Consider the following 17,543-nt stretch of genomic DNA (forward strand, 5'->3'; position numbering starts at 1 on the left):
TCCTTATAATCAATAGCTCAAGAAGCCTGCCTCATAAAGATACAAACAGATACCCATTTTCACAAAAACTATATATTTAGCTTCTCTTTGGTATATATAAAAAAATTCCTCTCAATACCATCAAACTAGGAGAAATAGGAAAGAAATTCATTAATGTACAACTATTGCCTACCTTTTTCTCCCACAAATGGCAATGACCATGTGAAAACATCCATAAAATTTGGTAGCCAGTAAGGATGAGGGGAACAATTGAACTGACGAATATTCATCACATTGTTTTCATATTTTAATACAGCAGCTACAACAAAATTCAGACATTTCAGAAAGAATGTTTAAAACCAGTAAGTACCACAAACGCAAAGTTATAGGGACTTTTTTATCGTTACTTTTGTACTACAGAGAAAATATATCCAGAGATACACCATTCTCTTTTTTCATGGTATTTACAGAACAGATTTATAATGGAGAACTTTGGATTGTATCTTATTGCAAATGTTGAGGCTTAAAGTACTGCTAAGTGTCAGTATAGTTTTGTACTATCCTAAAATAGGTCAAGAATGAACACAGGATTTTGTTAAAGTTGCTGAATTTACACCTTTTCATGACCTTTTTAAATCTAACTCAAAACAGCAGTATAACCAAGTTCATGTTTTATTCCTGTTAAAATATCTTTCCCCATTTACTTTTTTGTAAGCCCATGTTCTGTAACTCCCTTTCATACAGAGAGGAATAAACTCACAGAAACCTAGAAGGGGGAGCATAGAGAAACAAAACAGAACAGCAGCGGCATTCTAAAGCTACATAGATGTTTACCATATATTTCCGTATTTATGCTTGCACTGCACTGGGAACACCTGACAGGTAAAAAGGATTCTTAAAATCAATATCCATAGAAAAAAAGAGGTAAAAGCCAGATGAAGCTCTTTTTATTTCTCCTTTACTTTACAACCAATACAAATAGCAGCAACTCATCTTTCCTTATATACAGTTTATCACCCTACATAAGTGCTGTGCGTTGAGTGGAGTTTTTCTTTTGGAGATGAGTTGGAGAGGGAAGGAAGAAAGGGGGAGAGGAAACATAATATACTGAATTTAGGAAAGAGGTCTTGGTTTCAAAAGAACATTATTTGAACACCTGGAGATCATTCATTCATCACATACTTGAATGCCATGCATTTCAGCAGGCTTTATTTTTGTTTAACTATTTCTGTTCTTGAACTTCTACTAACATCCATTCACATTATGCTTTTCTCTATAATTTCGACTTGTAAATCTTTCTCCACAATATTAAGCAACTTTATATCATAGCTTTATCTTTAACAGATACAAAAATACAAATCTTTTACAGGCAAAAATTAATTCCTTCTCTCTGATACCTCCCACTCAGCATTTCCAAAAGTGATCAGTATCTAGATCAGCATTTGCTCTTCCCCGACTTCCTAAACACATCCATTATTGGCCCTGTAATATCACAAAACTTGGCATCTTCTCTGACTCATTTTCTTCACAGTGACCACGTGTTGATGAGTGTTGTGGGCTTTTTTGTTTGTTTATTAATTAACTTTTTTTCATCAAAAGAAGTAAGCGGTAAGCATGTACTTTCCTCTGTAATTAAAGACTCAGATGTCGTAACGCGCAATGCAAGCTACGTCATGCAGAGACTGCTCACTAAGGCCTCCCTTCCTTTCTTAGCTCACAAACTAAAGACAACCAGAGGAGTGAATTACTATCAGCACACGAAAGCCTTGCCTGACTGGAAGACATCAGGTGATACACTCACAAATACTGAACAGCATCAGTTTTTACAAAGAAACCTTTGGCCCATACTTTTACTGCAGGCTACTTTTATAAGAGATCGTGGTTTATGTTATGTGTGTTTTTTTAATAATATAACTTTTATTCAGGCAATTATTTTTCTCTAATTTCTTACCTGGCAAAAAGTTATTGATAATATACAACTTATTTAGTAAGACATTTTTATTTTAATATCACATTTCTGTTTTAGTAATATATACAGTTAGTTTCTTTATAACAAGTTCTTACCTTTATTATTGTAGACATCAAGATAATTAGGTGCTGAAAAAATTGTTATTAATGACGGGAACCCTGTAGTCTGACTTTTCCTGTACATTCTATAACTGTAAAACCAAACAAAATATTTTACATCATACAACAACAGACAGTTAATTTTTACTTCACATTGTGAATAAGCTCTTGAAGGATACAAAGTACTTACCCTGCATCTTGTGCTTCATGTGCTCTAATGATTGACAACAAATTATTATTTTGCAAAAATTCACAAACTGCTGGATAGCTGTGAAATGGAAACAATTATGAATAAAAGAAAGTCTCTAAAAACATGGAGCAAGGATTAGTATTAAAACATCAAATGAAACCTAGCCTACTCCTACCTATAAAAGTAGGAGCACCCTCTGACTGTATTGTGACTGAAGTGCTCTTGTGAATTTTCATTTCCAAAATCTTCTGAAGGGTCTGACCACAGTAAATCACACATTGGTCCAAATGCTGGAGGCTCTTTGAATCTATCTAACTGTTTGAGAAAAAGCAATAGCACAAAGATTATTTAAATAGTAAATGAATAAATTTTATACACTTGTTATACTACATATCCATCAATGACAGGGCTTTGTAGAATAAATCCCAATCATATCAAAGAGAAGTAGGTTCTGTATTTTTTTCCTCTCCTCCACATCAAATAAGGCAGAGGTCAAAAGAACCAAACCTGCTAAAAGCAATAAGATTTATTAGTTCTAAGAAGCAGGGAGATGAATTCCAGACTGATGGATATGTGTAATATAAGATTAATTTACAAACAAGGTACAATAAGGTCCTTTTTTTCCTTGCACATGCCATATCTACCAATCTGGAGTCATTACCAGGAATTAGCAAAGAGTAAGGGTACAGAAAACAGGTTTGATAAAAGAAACTATGAACAATTAGAACTGACTGTAACAGACTAAATATACCATCAAAAAACCTCCACTATCTCCATAATGGATTGTTTAACAATGTAATGAAGAGATGACTAGCTTAGCTGTCCATTTACATTTTTCACACAGATTTTATTTCTCAGCTATGGCCCTACTGGAATGGGCCATAAACATTTTTAGAGATGTCTATTTTTGTTTTCTCCTCTCTCTTTTCTCTAGATGCTTCTTTACTTCTGTCCACTTGCAAACATGTGCTTTACCAGTCTGTTACTTTCCTAGTAACCACAGCGAAAAGGGGCAGAGGGAAGGAGGAGAGAGCATCTGATAACGCAAAAGGAAAATACCCTGTTTAGGTAACATTCAATCAATCTCTAATTTCCCAGAAATGAAATTAGATATCCCAAATTCAATGTAAAGTTTATTTGATCTTTATGTAGCTGGAGTTTTTTCACAAGATGATTTTATCCAAGAAATGTAGGAACAGTTCTTTGATGGACAGTGCATTAATCTCACTTTACCTCCCATACCAAAGAAGAAGACTTTGATGGTACTAGAGAACACTTAACTCTTCATGACAGGTTCGAAAGGAGGTTTGGTGAGCACCTGGTGAATTAGAGTCTAACGGTCCATAGGAATCCATTCAAATATGGAACCAGCAGTAGTGCCAAGCTCTCTCATGCCCTGGAAAATCAGAGCTCCCGAGGCTGCCACCTGTAACATAAGTGGAAAGGTCCAGATCTTTACAAATTCCTGCCAGATAATGGCAAGGCAGGTATTAACTGAAGGTTGTTGGGACTTATTCCATATTATAAATCCAGTGGCTTAACATTTCCCACACTGGATGATAAACCCAGTATGGAATATTCCTTCCAGATTGAAGAAGTCAGTCCATCAACTTCTGCAAGTACCTGAATTTCTGTAGATTAAACCATCAAGTTTCTAAACCTCCAGCAACAAATTTGGGTCCAGGAACTAACTGAAGCATTTATACAAGGAAGATCCAATTGTTCGCTGATTGATGTTTCCTGCAGTATAGAAGGCTGAAAGTCTAGAAATTATTTCTAAGAAATTTTATTGACTGATTCTTCAAGGATTTTCATGACTTTGGCCAAAGGGATAGAAGAAGATGCTATAAATCAAAATTTTTGGTTGCTGGAAACACCACACCTCTCTCCCAAACTACCTTCTCATAGTATTCAGAACTGTAATGTAGTGAAGTACGCAGGTCAGCTTGCAAAAAGTAATTATACTTACATACACATCAGATCAATGTCTCCTTCACTAGATACATCAGACTACCACTTGGCATGTTTCTCAAGACATCTCAAAATTTAAGGAAATGTCACTGCATTCCACTCAACCCAGACTGCATACATCAAATCAGAACAACTTAAGGGTTTGTCTACATAATGATACCAGGAAAGGTTAACAAAGCACACGAGTTAATTCAAAATACTTGTTACTGATTAACTATTTGTGAATAGGTTGTGACCGTCGCAAAACAGAATCTCAATTCAAATTAGCATAATTTATTTCTAAACAAGATTCCATTAACTGAGAACTTAGAATAGGAATCACTATACGTGGTGTTAATCAGATATAGGTAGCATATTTTTAATGCATATCTTAAACTAAATATAAATTAATACCTATGTATTATGAAGTTAAGGCTACTAAATAAAATTGCACTAGTCTTCCACATAGATGCTCAAATTCAGAAGGCACAAAACCTTGGAGGTAGATCAATGTAGAGCAAATTAAAATTACTTTACATTTGAAGAAAAAGCACCTTTACAGAAGTTTCATATACTTGAAGTTACAGACACCGGTTTTAATTAATCTGTCCTTAATTTCCTCTGTACTATTATATAATAAAGCCCTAAAAAACTATGTGAAAGCCAGTGAAGAGTGGCAGTCATATATAGCCAAAGTAAAGGAAATTTCAGCAAATCACAGAAAGGAAGTAAAGCATTATAAAGACAGAATCGCAGTAGTTCCTCCATTAAAATGCACATGAGTAGGAAGTGATGGACTGCCACTGACAAAAATGGAACAAGTACAGGGTACTTCTCCTTTATTAAATATGCAGAATTTTATTTTATTTTTTTAACAGAAAATTATATATTTCAAAGCATTTTACTAATTAAACCTTAGTAAAACAGACAACTAAATAAAACAACGACTGTTTGTTGTAAATCAGATACAATTCTTTCTCTGTCTCTCTTAATATTAAGAGTCCCTGTCGTCTTATCTAGACACTTCCTTCCTTATAAGGCACTGGGCTTTGAATCACCATACTTAAAGAGTTTTGTTTCAGCAAAAGTCTTGGCAGTGCATATGAGATCGACTAAGTACTGTCTCTAAATTGATGGACATATCTCTGAAAGAGAAGCACTCTACCCACACAATCAAAACATCTGTGTAAATGAGCTTCAGAGGACAAAAATCAGATTACTTGAAGGTTCAGAAAACTGCGGTTTCTTGGAAGTTAGAGACACATTTGCAGCAACTTTTCTGGTTAGGCTTTACTGTTACAGCGACTATGAAAGCTGCCCTCTACTGGAAATGAGTTTATGCCAGCAAAAATAATCATTTTGTTCATGTAGATTTAAATCACCTTGCCAATTATCAACAATGCTGACAAAAAAAATACCATGATGCAGAAATTGCATGTACACAGAATTTCTTCTTTAGGCTGACAACCTATCCTGTTTAGAGCTGTGATTCCCTTCTTACACCAGATGATTATGTCTCTACATGTTTGCAAAGAAGACCTGTCCTAAACAAAAATTTCTGCTAGTAAATCAAGAAGCCTTGTAAAATTATACAATTACCTTGACTGTTTACAAAAGCTGTGTTTCATATATCACACTTGTATCACAAGCATGTAATATTTTCCTAGACATAAAAGGGACTTTTTATATCACCTATTTAATTTGAAAACATCTTGCACTATCAGTGTAGGCCAAGCTCTAATGCAGCTACTGAGCAGCTGCCAAGCCATTAATAGCACTTTTTTTTTAAGTTACCAGATGATTCTTTAAAAACAAGCAAACAAACAAAAAAGGCTCAAAGATCAAATAACATTGCCTTACATTTATAGATATGGTTTTCATCAGAAGAAATATATAATAGAGAATTTCATATACATAAACACAAAAGTTAGTATTTCATCCTGAAGTAGTAGTATCCCTTAATTAAATTTATCTGACTTCCAAATCTTCCAAATTAGTTCCAAGACTAAGATTAAAAAAAAAAAGGAAAAAAACAAATCTCACAATCCTACTATCAAAGTGGCTTTCCAAAGTGCTTTTCCAAACTACATTTGTTTCTTTTGCATTTCTTTCCAAAAAACTTTGGAAACTTTGGAAATATCTTGTTCCATGTATATATAAATTTATTATTTCTTCCAGCCTCACCTAAGATCCTGAAGTTTTCATTGAACAAGCTATTTACATTTTAAGCTGAAATCAACTATCCTTTAGCTGTTAGTAATCGTAACAGAAACGGTTTTGATTTCCAGACGCACCTAGCAAATCACAAAGGACTCACTCACACCTCACTCAGAAAAGGAACAAAGAATAGGAAAACCAGGAAAACACTTATCCAAAACAGCACTACAAGTGTAAGCTGCTACAACACTCACAGATTCTGTTTCAGCTTTCAGCTTTTGAAAATCCAGAACTGCTGGTCGTACGTGCTAAGAGATGAGTGACAACAGGAAAGACTCCCAGTTACAGTGATGAAACTCCCGTATTTGATCAGTCACACCTAATTAAACAATTCCCAAGAAAATAACAGAAGCAGGAATTTATGCTCGCCTGTTCAGTTTTTAAAAATGGATTTCATGTCCTGTTCAACTTCACAAAATGTCGGAGTCAGCTCCCGGACAGTATGCATGTTCCACCCTCACTTGAAAATCTAAACCCAATTCCAAAATTATGTATAGAGAATTTGTAAAATACTTCTGATTCTTTCAGATGAGGAGCTTGTAATACATTTCTACATACATACTGTGAAAATAAATGCAGCTATGTTGATTTTTAACCCCCACAACTAGCCAATAAGAACACATTTTTTTCATTTTTAAAAATTATAACTCTTAATTTGTACATTAAATCTTCCATAGTAGGCCCATGAAAAAGATAGTAACTAATTCCAATAATTTTCTACTATTCACTCTAACCTAAGTTCATCATTAATGCAAAACTAGCAAAGCTAATCTTATAGCGATCATAAAACTTAATCAATTCTATGCCAAATGCAACAAGCAGATCTCCTGCTAGAGAATCCTTTAGTAGAGCCTCAATCTTTTATTTCATTCTCTTCATTCACAGCCTCAGTTTCTTGTACCACAACTTACTCTAAGAAGTATAATAATGCAAATTCACATAAACAACAGAATCATTACGAAGAACAGAACTTTATGGACTGGAATCTGAACACACATGCTTCAGAAGATTCTCCCTTCACATATTGCTTAAAGCAATGAAGACCAACCTCTTTTGTGCACAAAAAATCACAATGCAAAAGAATAGCTCATTTTCATTATGTTTTTCTGGTGTTACAAGTATTTTCTAAACAGTATTTCCTTCATCAGACTGTAAAAGAAATTGCAATACAGGGAAAAAATAGTCATCTTATTCAAAGGAAATAATTACACCAAGACCACTTTACTAGAGATCTTGCCCTGATTATCTAAAAACAGCATAATGCTCATGAAAGCTCTATAACTAACTTCACTACTGCATGTAAAACAATGACCTACTGGTACCCCGTTGATATATTTACTGTAACAATTTTAATGAAGAAGATACCTAAATACACAAAATTTTCTTCTTTCCCTAAGTGCAGAGAAAATAGCAGATGGATGGCTACTGACTCACAGGTGACAAATGATCCATTACAGATAAGATCACCTTCCTCGAGGAAGAAATACTGGCATATTTTGGCAAAACCTTTCAACCATACAAGTGATAAAGATTTTAAAGCAGTTGGATCTTTATAGAAGGGGCTGCACCACTTAAGCTGCGTAAGACCCATCTGTTCAAGAAGCCTCGCATAAGGAAATTTTTTGTCCCTTTAGAAGTTGTTTCCTTGGTAAAACCAATTTGTTATTACCAGTTTCTTCGAAAATTTCAGAGGTGACAAAAGATATGACTAAGGGCAAACGCGGAAGCTTTGAAAGCCACAAGAAAGTCACTCATGCAGCTGGCTCAACATCAGACAGAGCATTCTCCCCTCTCACCCTGTCCCTCCTACAGAGGAACCACATTACTAGCAATGATCAAGGGAAGTCAGATTTCACACAACTGGACAGCAGCTGTATTTCCATTTCTCATATAACTGATAATTTTTTATATTCCATAATGAATAATCTTAACTTTTGAAAATGAGTTCCAAGAATAGAACACCACTCCTGTCATGCTCTATGTTAGCTTCCCAAAACTTAAGTAATCAATATTACTTTCTTGAAAAGAGCCAAGTATTGTAGTCAAAATGTCAGCTAAGTTAACTAGGAGGAGTGTACAAAAAAACAATTAAGCTTGAAGAGTTTCATCTGATAAAATCTTCACCATTCCATGCAAGTTAAACCCAATTTATTAAAAGATAGTTAGAAACGTGATGTCATCACACTCTCCCTTCCTTTAAATTGCATGCGACTGAATATTTAGTTTCCATAGTTCCCTTTTTGAAACTTGTTTTCAAACATCTTACCGATATAGACATTCAGCACATTTATTACAGTGAGAAGTATTCTACAGCTGTTAATCAAATGCCTACCAAATTTCCCATTTTAAATAACAATCTGAACTTCTATTAAGTGCTGCAACTTCGCAGCCTCTTTCAAAAAGAAAGAAATCCACCTGATGAAGAGAGTAAGGAACCCATTTAAGGGAAGTGCACTGCTCCCAAAAAATACACAAAGTTATAGCCTACCACTTAATAGGACTTATAGAAGTTATAAGAATAACTGAAATATGATGTCTGATACATCAATTGGTTTTAAGATTACAGTTAACTTTTATGAGCTCAGTCCTGATAGCCATGAGAGTTGCAGTTTTTATCTACTAAGAAACACTAAGCACTATACAGATCGAGTAAGAAGCTCTTCACACACACCATGTCGCATAGAAAACTTGGTGGACTTTCGGATTTTTTTTTTTTTTTTTGAGTGTTTTGTGACAGTTCCAACTGTTTCAAGGAAATCTCCTAGTGAAAAATGCACTAGACAGGCTAAGCGTTATCTTAATTAAAAACTCTTAGCCTAGGTTTCAGTTCCTGAATTACACTTCCAAAAGAGAGAAGATGAGAAAACAGTATACTGACAATTTCACAAACATGACTTTGTATAGCATCATGTAAATCTTCATATTCCACTTATTTTCAAATACATGAAATACTCACTCTCCTAATGTCATCTAATGTGTTTATTTCTGGTGAAAGTCCACCATGAACACAAAGAAACTGCTGATTTAAAAGGGCAGCAAGAGGGAGGCAATCAAAAGCTTCCATGCAAGCATCATAGACTCTTTCCGAGTATTTTATTTTACCTGGAAAAAAAATATAAATCATTAGGAACAACACATCAGATGAAAAAAGTAATATAACAGATCTTAAATTTAAGAGACAATCTCAAAAACTAAATACTTAAAAAAAAAAAAAACTTCAAGTTTAAGTGAAAATATCAAACAGTACAATAAGTATGATTCCAACACATATTCCCTTCTTAAACTATAAACTTTTTTCATTTCTTCTTCTGCTGTGTTAAGTTTGGAGAATTTTTTTTTTTCAAAAAAAAAAAAAAAACAGGGAACTATTTTGTGTTGTACAATTATACAGTATACTTTAGTAAATAAAATGTTACTGAGAAGTTTGTAGCATTCTCATTAGAATGAGAAGTCAAAAACTGCCTATAGACTCTACTACATTGCTTTTATCTACATCAAAATGGGTTTCACCAGGACCACTGATACATTGATCAATGGATCTATACTTAAAAATCTCCAAATGGCGGAGCAGCTTCCATCAGCAGAAGAGTGATCTTACACTAGTACAGTTAAAATTACTTCCTGAAATGGACAAATTACAGCAGCAGTAGGGTTTTCTTGCTAGCTTCACAATGTTGTCTGCCAGTTACTTTACACTCCTGATTACAGCCAAGACAGCAAAAGATTTGAAGTGCAGTCCTAGCCCTTGTCTGTGCTTTATTTACAATAACCTTCCCCTCTCCAAGATTTTAAAAACAGTATTGATACATCAATCCTTACTCCAAAATGTACCTTTATTGACACCAGTGTTCCACACACTTATGCACCAACACCACATCTAACAACTGCAAACAATTCTACAGACATCAGCAGGCTCAAAATGCTTGCAACATCTTTTCTACAGCTAGAGACTACCATCTCTCCAGCAAAACGAGATAGCTGAACAAAGATTAGTGGGTTGAAAGTAAGCTGATTTTACATTCTTGGATAGTACTTACATTCTTGCTTAAAGGTAAAATATTCTGTTAGATGTCTGCATTCATGGTTGCCTCTCAAAAGAAATAATGTGCTTGGATAGAGAATTTTCAGGACCCATAAGTACAGCACACACTGTTGAAAAATAAATATATCCAATAAAATAAACAAGTTAACAAGAACTTTAAAAATTGTTATTACTGAAAAACATTGAATAAGAATGCTAGTAACTTCAAATGCAAGTACAGCCTAAAATGTACAGTTTAAAAATATATTATAACACTACTTCCCTGATTCAATATACTTATTCTACACCTGAATTCTGCAAATTTATTATTTTCCAAAAGAATAGCTGAACAGGATGCGGGAAAAATATTTACACTTACTAGACACTCAAGAGTAAAACAAACTCAACAGATTTGTACTATAGAACACCTTAATCTAGAGAGATCATGTATGTGTCTATGTAAAATCAGATTTTACAATAAGACTGGCCTAAGAAGGAGGGCAGACATTTATTCACAGAATCTGAAGCATAAAATTATTTACATTAAAGACAGCTACATCATTTGGGGACTGTTTTTGAACTAAAAATTGATAGAGTAAGCCTTTTTTCCTCAGGAACTGGGAAAGGTAGTTGTTTATTCAATGTTCAGATATCAAATTTACTAGTGTTACGTTTCTATGTATCATTATTATCGTAGACTGAGTAATTAATGGAGATAGGGGCAGAGCTACAGAAAACAGATTTTTTTCAAGTTCCAATTATATTACCAGCTGCCATCCTTGAATGTCCCAAATGTCTCACCTACATTCTGAATGCGATTCTTATGTGCATTTTTGACTGAGCCCAGAAAAAGACAAAACTCCAGAAGTTTTGCACTACACTGGAGTTACTTTCAAGTTATTTTTTTTTTTTTTTTATCAATTCAGAACCCTGAAGCTCTCATTCTTCAACATTGTTTTTATTTTGTAGTAAGCACATGAAGGAATAAAACATAAGAACATAAAAAAACAATAAAAATATGGAGAGATACACTGAAGACTTCTATTGTGAAGTTTAGCTGAATTAATTATTGAATTCTTCTTAGTAAAAATAGGCAAAATACTAATCTTCATTTTTCTACACATACTCTGTTTTTTCCTGTTTCTGTACATTTGAAATATCCTGATAAATTGCAAAGTTCAGAGGCACTTTGAAACTGTTTCCCAGCAGAGAACATAATCAGTTTGTGACAAAAACAACTGTTTTATCATCTGATGAAGACATCAATAAATTTGGTGAATTCTACAAATTTGAATCTATTAAGTGAATTTTTACAAAAAGGAAAGTGTCAGAAAAGTGCCCTCCTTCAAGTAAATGGATGCTGTATGTAAGTTGCTAAGATTTACATGTTCTTAAGCATGACACGTATTAAATAAAAAAAGAAAATGGTTTTGTACCTTTCCTGTACTGGCACTATTTTTTATTAATCAGACAAATGTCAGACTTCTCTACGTCACATAAATTCTGCATTTCTGCACTGAACTAACATACTCTTACATGAAAAACTCCATATTGACCCACATAGTTTGTTATACACAGTCATGGTGATATGCAGTGATCCTTCTTAGAAGAAGTGATGGCATTTGGCTGTTATATTGAAAATGAGTTACTATCCTTTGATGCAACATATGAATGTTTTTTTCAACAAAATTTTGAAGAGCTTTCAAACAAACTGATGAAGAATTTATTAGCGAATAAACAAATTCCACTCTTCGTGCATTTCTAGAAAATTTCATCTTCACTTTTCTATTACAATTCAAAAGTTTTACTGAATACGTTACCTTTACAATGAGTAAAAAAGAATTAAAAGTGATCATACGAAAACTCCTAAAAATTAAATTGAACTTTCTAAAAGTTACTGATGGCCAAGCAAAACCTGAAGGAGAATTTTTTTTTTTTAATAAGTAAAAGTGGGAAGCAGAAGGGTGATATTAATATGCATTTTTTCTTTTTCAACAGGACTACATAGCATAGCCTGTTATATACTTACAGGAATTTGATAATCTGCCATTCAGTTAATCTGCTATGCACTTTACTAATGTTTCTGTAGGCACTCTGAGCAAAATAGAGCAGACCATTGCAGGACTTCGGAGTGATTTTGAAGAATATGGTTAACATATCTTCAAGAATTCCATGAGTATATTTAGCATCCCAAGCATTATAGTTAAAAAAATAAATTAAAATCATGAGAGAAAAAAAATGAGACGGAAGATTGAATGAATAAATAGGGAATGTTTGTTGTAATTACTTTTCACAAATTACTTTTTAAGCAATCTTTCCTGATGTATCTTCAGTTTGACTACTAAACCTATAATCCCCAAATGCATTGTTCATGCCCTTAACAGTATACACACACACAGTATTAGAATAGCATAATTCTGACACTGAAATAAGGTAATATGCTACCTCAAAAGCCACTCTACTGAATTTGGTATCTGTGAAGAGGTCTCAAGCTGAAGCATTTTCCAAGCTGGCTCCAAAAGAATATATAACTTAGAAACCATAGCCCTGAAACCATCTGATGATATGAAAGTGTGAATATCTCTCAAATATAACATAACAAACATATTGAAAATTTTAAAAAGTATTTGAATTCAAAATACTTGAAAAATTAATGGCAGAAACACAGGTCATCCTTGTTTCTTTGTAATAGCCGTCAGAATTTTAGTCAATAAAAATAATAATAATTACTATAAATACTTTATTACATAAGTAGAAGGAATCTAATTTATACAGATTAAGAACATCATAAAGAGGATATGAGAAAGACCTCTAAACATTACTCACCTGTTCTCCAAAAACCTACAAACGCACCCTACTCAATATTACAAGAGAAGCAAGACTATGCAGAATAATGCCACAGAATCAAACTTTTTCAAAAGTAACTAAAGAAGGGGAAAAATGAGCAAGTCCCATGGTTCCAACAAGACAGGCTGGATGGCTGGTCAATATCCTCCTGTAAACAGGCCTTTAAAATAAGAGAAAGCACAGCAAGGAAGAATATATTTGCATGTTAAAGCAAACCTAAGATTTCATTTGAAAAAAGTCCATGAAAATGTGCTTACAAAAAATTTAGTACAAAGCAGATGAATATATTCAGTTACCTCTATACTAAAATAACCTCTGTCTACATAGTCACCAAGGAAGAGGTATCTTGTGTTAGCAGGTGATCCTCCCACTTCAAACAGCTTCATTAGATCAAAGAACTGGCCATGAATATCACCACACACTGCAAGCAAAAAATGTGCTCAAATTAATTTAAAAAATCTCTAACAAAAAAGTTACTAAATTTATAGTTAAGTAAACAGCCACAAAGTATTTCTAATAAAGAAGAAAGGTAAGCATAAGCCAGGAATAACACAAGTTTTTGGAGCTTTCTCCTCTGTCATTACAATATTGTTCTCTCCACCTACAACAAAACTGCTAATGATCATATTTATGCCTGACAGATTGTGGAAAATTTTCCAAGAGCTGCCAGTGGACTGAGCATTCACGTCTTGAAGGTCTTGAAGGTTGTTTACCGTCCTCCTCAACCCCTTACGTATCTTGGCAAATTTGCCATGGTATGTATACTTGGAAAGGGATTACAATGCTGTCCTGCAACAATTTGCTGTATCCAGTGGGACTGAAAAAAGCAGGGAGTAGGTCTTTGTTCCCAAGTCAGACTAACATACTTTTTAATATAATCATATCTTCTCTTATTTTTCGCCTTCAAATAGCCATGTTCACTACTTCAACAGTGGCTTTTTCTTATGTTTTTAGAATACAAGACGGGACAAGATTAGTGGTCAGCAATCTGAGGCAGAAGTGCCAAAGATAGCAGATGGGAAGACTCTGAAGAGCGTGCAGCAAAGCCAGGTATTCTCACAATTTTTAAAAAAAAAGCATATAGAAGAGACAACTGCTCCCAACTCCTCAAGCCCCCAGGAGTTCCCAGCTCAGCTGGAGTCAGGAGCTGTTTTCTTGCTTCTGCATGAGGTATTGCTGACAACAATCAAGGGGAAAATTTTAGAGGCTGTGCCTTCTGCCATTGATGTAAAATGCCAATAATTATCCGACCAACAGTATCTTCTGCTTGTCAGTGTTTACCAACAAATTAAGGGGAAAAAAGTCTTTCTAATTTTTGAAAGAAATGTAGGATATGGCATACCACATTTTAAAGGTTGCCATTCCCTTGGAGCAGGCTATTTAGTCATCATGACCTATAAAATACTAGACCTAACACAATTTGCCATCTTGTATATCGATTTTCTTCAGATCTGTACTCAAACATTGCAGGAACTTTCCTTCTTTTTCCACTTGCAATTAACCAGTAACTCAGCATAACTATTTGAATAAACTGAAATAGAAAAATTGTAAACATATAGACAACACTGTTGTTTTGAGCCTGCCTGACCTTCAGAAAAAGTTCAGGCAGTCATTTAATGGTTTCCATCATTTCAACAGTTTAATTTTCTTTAAAAAAATCAATAATAGTCACGTACCATTTAAATGCTTTCATTTACACAATGTTAAAAAATTAACAACCAATTAAAATTAACTAAAATTAGCAAGCTGATGCCCTAAAATAAACTTATGAGATGATAATTTTACACAGGTCCATCCTGAAGAAGAAAAAAATATTCAATTTAAAGAAAATCTGACAATTTGTCAGTTTGGTATCAAAATGAACATGGTCCTATTGCATTAAATATGAAAAAAACACCCCCAAAAAACCCAAACAAATAAAAAAAACCCTTATGTTTCTTACCAGTACAAGAACCCTCACAAGAACACTGTTTAACATGCAACTGCCAGTCTCACCTGCACAGGAATTATAAAATGTACTTTTCACTCAGAAATCCAGCTTAAAGTTATTTGCTTCAAACAACAGCAACTAGCTTCTCTTCACATATTCAGATTTCAGAATTACTAAATCTCCTCTTCTGAGCTCATTTTTCTATTCCAGGCAGCTATCTTTATTCTCACTTACAACATCACAAGAATTAGATATCCGTAATTCATCTGCACTTAACTACTTTCCCTTTTGTCATTATAATACGAATGCTACTCATTTTTCCAGGCAGGTTTAATGCCTTTGTTATGCACAATACTGTGCAGTATATTTTTTAGACTAGCTGAGTAGTGTTAAACAAATGCAAATTTGAGGGGAAATTTGGTCAGTTTACACATAAATCTTTTTTAAAGCAATTTAAGATAAAGAATAGAACTGAAAAAAATCTGATTTTTTCAATTTGGCTGTCAGTGAAATTGATTAGCAATATCACCTGTTATTGGAGCTTCAACTTCTATCATAGTTTTTTCCCTCCGTAATATTGCAGCACCCTCATTGATGATTCTAAGTGCAATTTCTTCATCCACTCGACCTTCTTTTACTAAGTGGTTCTTCAGAATGTCAACCCTAGGTTTTCCATCTGTGTCAAATACTTCTTCAGATGTCAAGCGATGTGTTGGTGGAAAAGGGACAGCTGAAATTTAAAAAGAAATACATAAATCACAACCATGTTATTTAAAAAAAAACATTCCACCTAGATGGAGAACTGATCTATCATGGAATAAGTGCTATCCAAAGTAGCATAAAGACTACTGGATTTGTCTCTCAATCCACAAATTCAGTAACATCAATAGTAACTGGATGTAATTGTGCCAGACAAGGAATACCTTGTGCTATCGATACTGAACTATAATACGCAAATTTGTAGAAACAATAGAAACTGAGTTAGTAGGTGCATTGGAACAGTCGAAACTGCTTTCGTACAGAGATGTCACACCTCTCAAATGCACAGAGGTTCTTTGAAGGACTCAACAAGCATGGGGACACAGGATTTAATGCCTTTTGCAAGTCCAAATGGATATTTGAAAGAGTTCATCACCAAAGGCTCTTAAAACAAAAAAAAGAAACCAAGCAAACAGGGAAAGGATAAACAACTCATAAAAGGACAAAAAATAAAAAGGAGGCAATAACCAGCATCTGAAGAGGAGGAAGGTCACCTGGGTAGCCCCCACAAGGATCTGTCCTATTCAACATACTCATAAATTAGACTGAAAAGGAGGTTACGTGTGGAGCGATACAGTTTGCTGCTGACAGCAACTATTCTGCACAATGAAGAATGAGGCAGACTATGAAGAGCTACAGAAGAACTCAATACTACTGAATGGCTCACCAAAAAAAAAAAGACACATTAAATATTGATAAATGTAAATTAATGCAGATAAGGAACTTTACATACAAAAATCACAGATTACAAGCTTACTCTTCAGAAGTAAGGGCTTTCACATGATTCTAGGAAAACGGACAATACTCATAAATTGAAAAAACCCAGAAAACCAAATGTTAAGAATTATTAGCAAAAGAATAGAAAACAAAAGAAGATATAATTATGCTAATGCATAAGTGCACTGCAGTTCTGGTTCCAAATCTTATAAAAGGGAAAGAACAGTTTAAAAAAGTATTCAGAGAATAGTAACACAGAAAATTGAAAAGTTGGAATGGTTTCTGCTTCAAGAATTACTAAATAGATCAGAATTTTCCAGTCTAAAAACATGGTAACTAAATGGGGATTATAACAGAGGTCTATAAGAGCATTAATGGGGAAAGTGAAAGGAGAATAACTGTTCACTCTCTCCTCTGATAAAATAGGCATCATAAATAAAACTAACAAGTACAAGGTCATAAGCTTTCGCTTTGCAACTATTGGCTTCTACTACTGGGGAGAAAAAATGGATTTCTTTATAGGGGAGGCCTCAAAATATGGGTTGAACGCACTATTTAATGATCCTACTGTATGCAAGATGTTAAATACTGCCTCACACACAAACACACACACGCGCACACACCCTTGAAGCACAGAAAAGGGGCAGGATGGATTCTACAGGTTTGAAGTTCTGTCAAACCACAGATTAAGCAGGAAAATAAATTCGTATCAGCAGAAAACCTTAGAAGTTTTGGGAACCTACAATATCGCCATTCTGGGCAGAAGCTCCTTCATTAAGCTGGTTCACCTTATTTTCCTGCTGCATTGCCTCCAAAAGTCAAGCTATGTGCAACGGTGGTCCGCAGCCTGGACACCGCCTGGGAAC

The 17,543-nt window shown here is 34.3% G+C and overlaps 1 protein-coding gene across 4 annotated transcripts in view; it reads right to left on the reverse strand.

The window, feature by feature from the left end:
* The window catches only part of PPP3CB (protein phosphatase 3 catalytic subunit beta), a 52,757-nt gene that overhangs the window by 23,109 nt on the left and 12,105 nt on the right, over window positions 1–17,543 (reverse strand). For all 4 annotated transcript variants that reach the window (XR_009959022.1, XM_062580707.1, XM_062580706.1 and 1 more), the window contains exons 2-9: window positions 15,731–15,931; window positions 13,568–13,692; window positions 10,441–10,552; window positions 9,360–9,505; window positions 2,412–2,551; window positions 2,237–2,314; window positions 2,044–2,138; window positions 173–298 (exon numbers count right to left, since the gene is read on the reverse strand). Coding sequence is in view for 3 of the 4 variants with exons in the window: in XM_062580707.1 (XP_062436691.1) it covers window positions 173–298; window positions 2,044–2,138; window positions 2,237–2,314; window positions 2,412–2,551; window positions 9,360–9,505; window positions 10,441–10,552; window positions 13,568–13,692; window positions 15,731–15,931 (1,023 nt within the window). In the remaining variant the exon portion in view is untranslated. The remainder of the gene's footprint in view (window positions 1–172; window positions 299–2,043; window positions 2,139–2,236; window positions 2,315–2,411; window positions 2,552–9,359; window positions 9,506–10,440; window positions 10,553–13,567; window positions 13,693–15,730; window positions 15,932–17,543) is intronic.

The sequence above is a fragment of the Rhea pennata genome, chromosome 7 (assembly GCF_028389875.1).
Source record: "Rhea pennata isolate bPtePen1 chromosome 7, bPtePen1.pri, whole genome shotgun sequence".
NCBI lineage: Eukaryota > Metazoa > Chordata > Aves > Rheiformes > Rheidae > Rhea > Rhea pennata.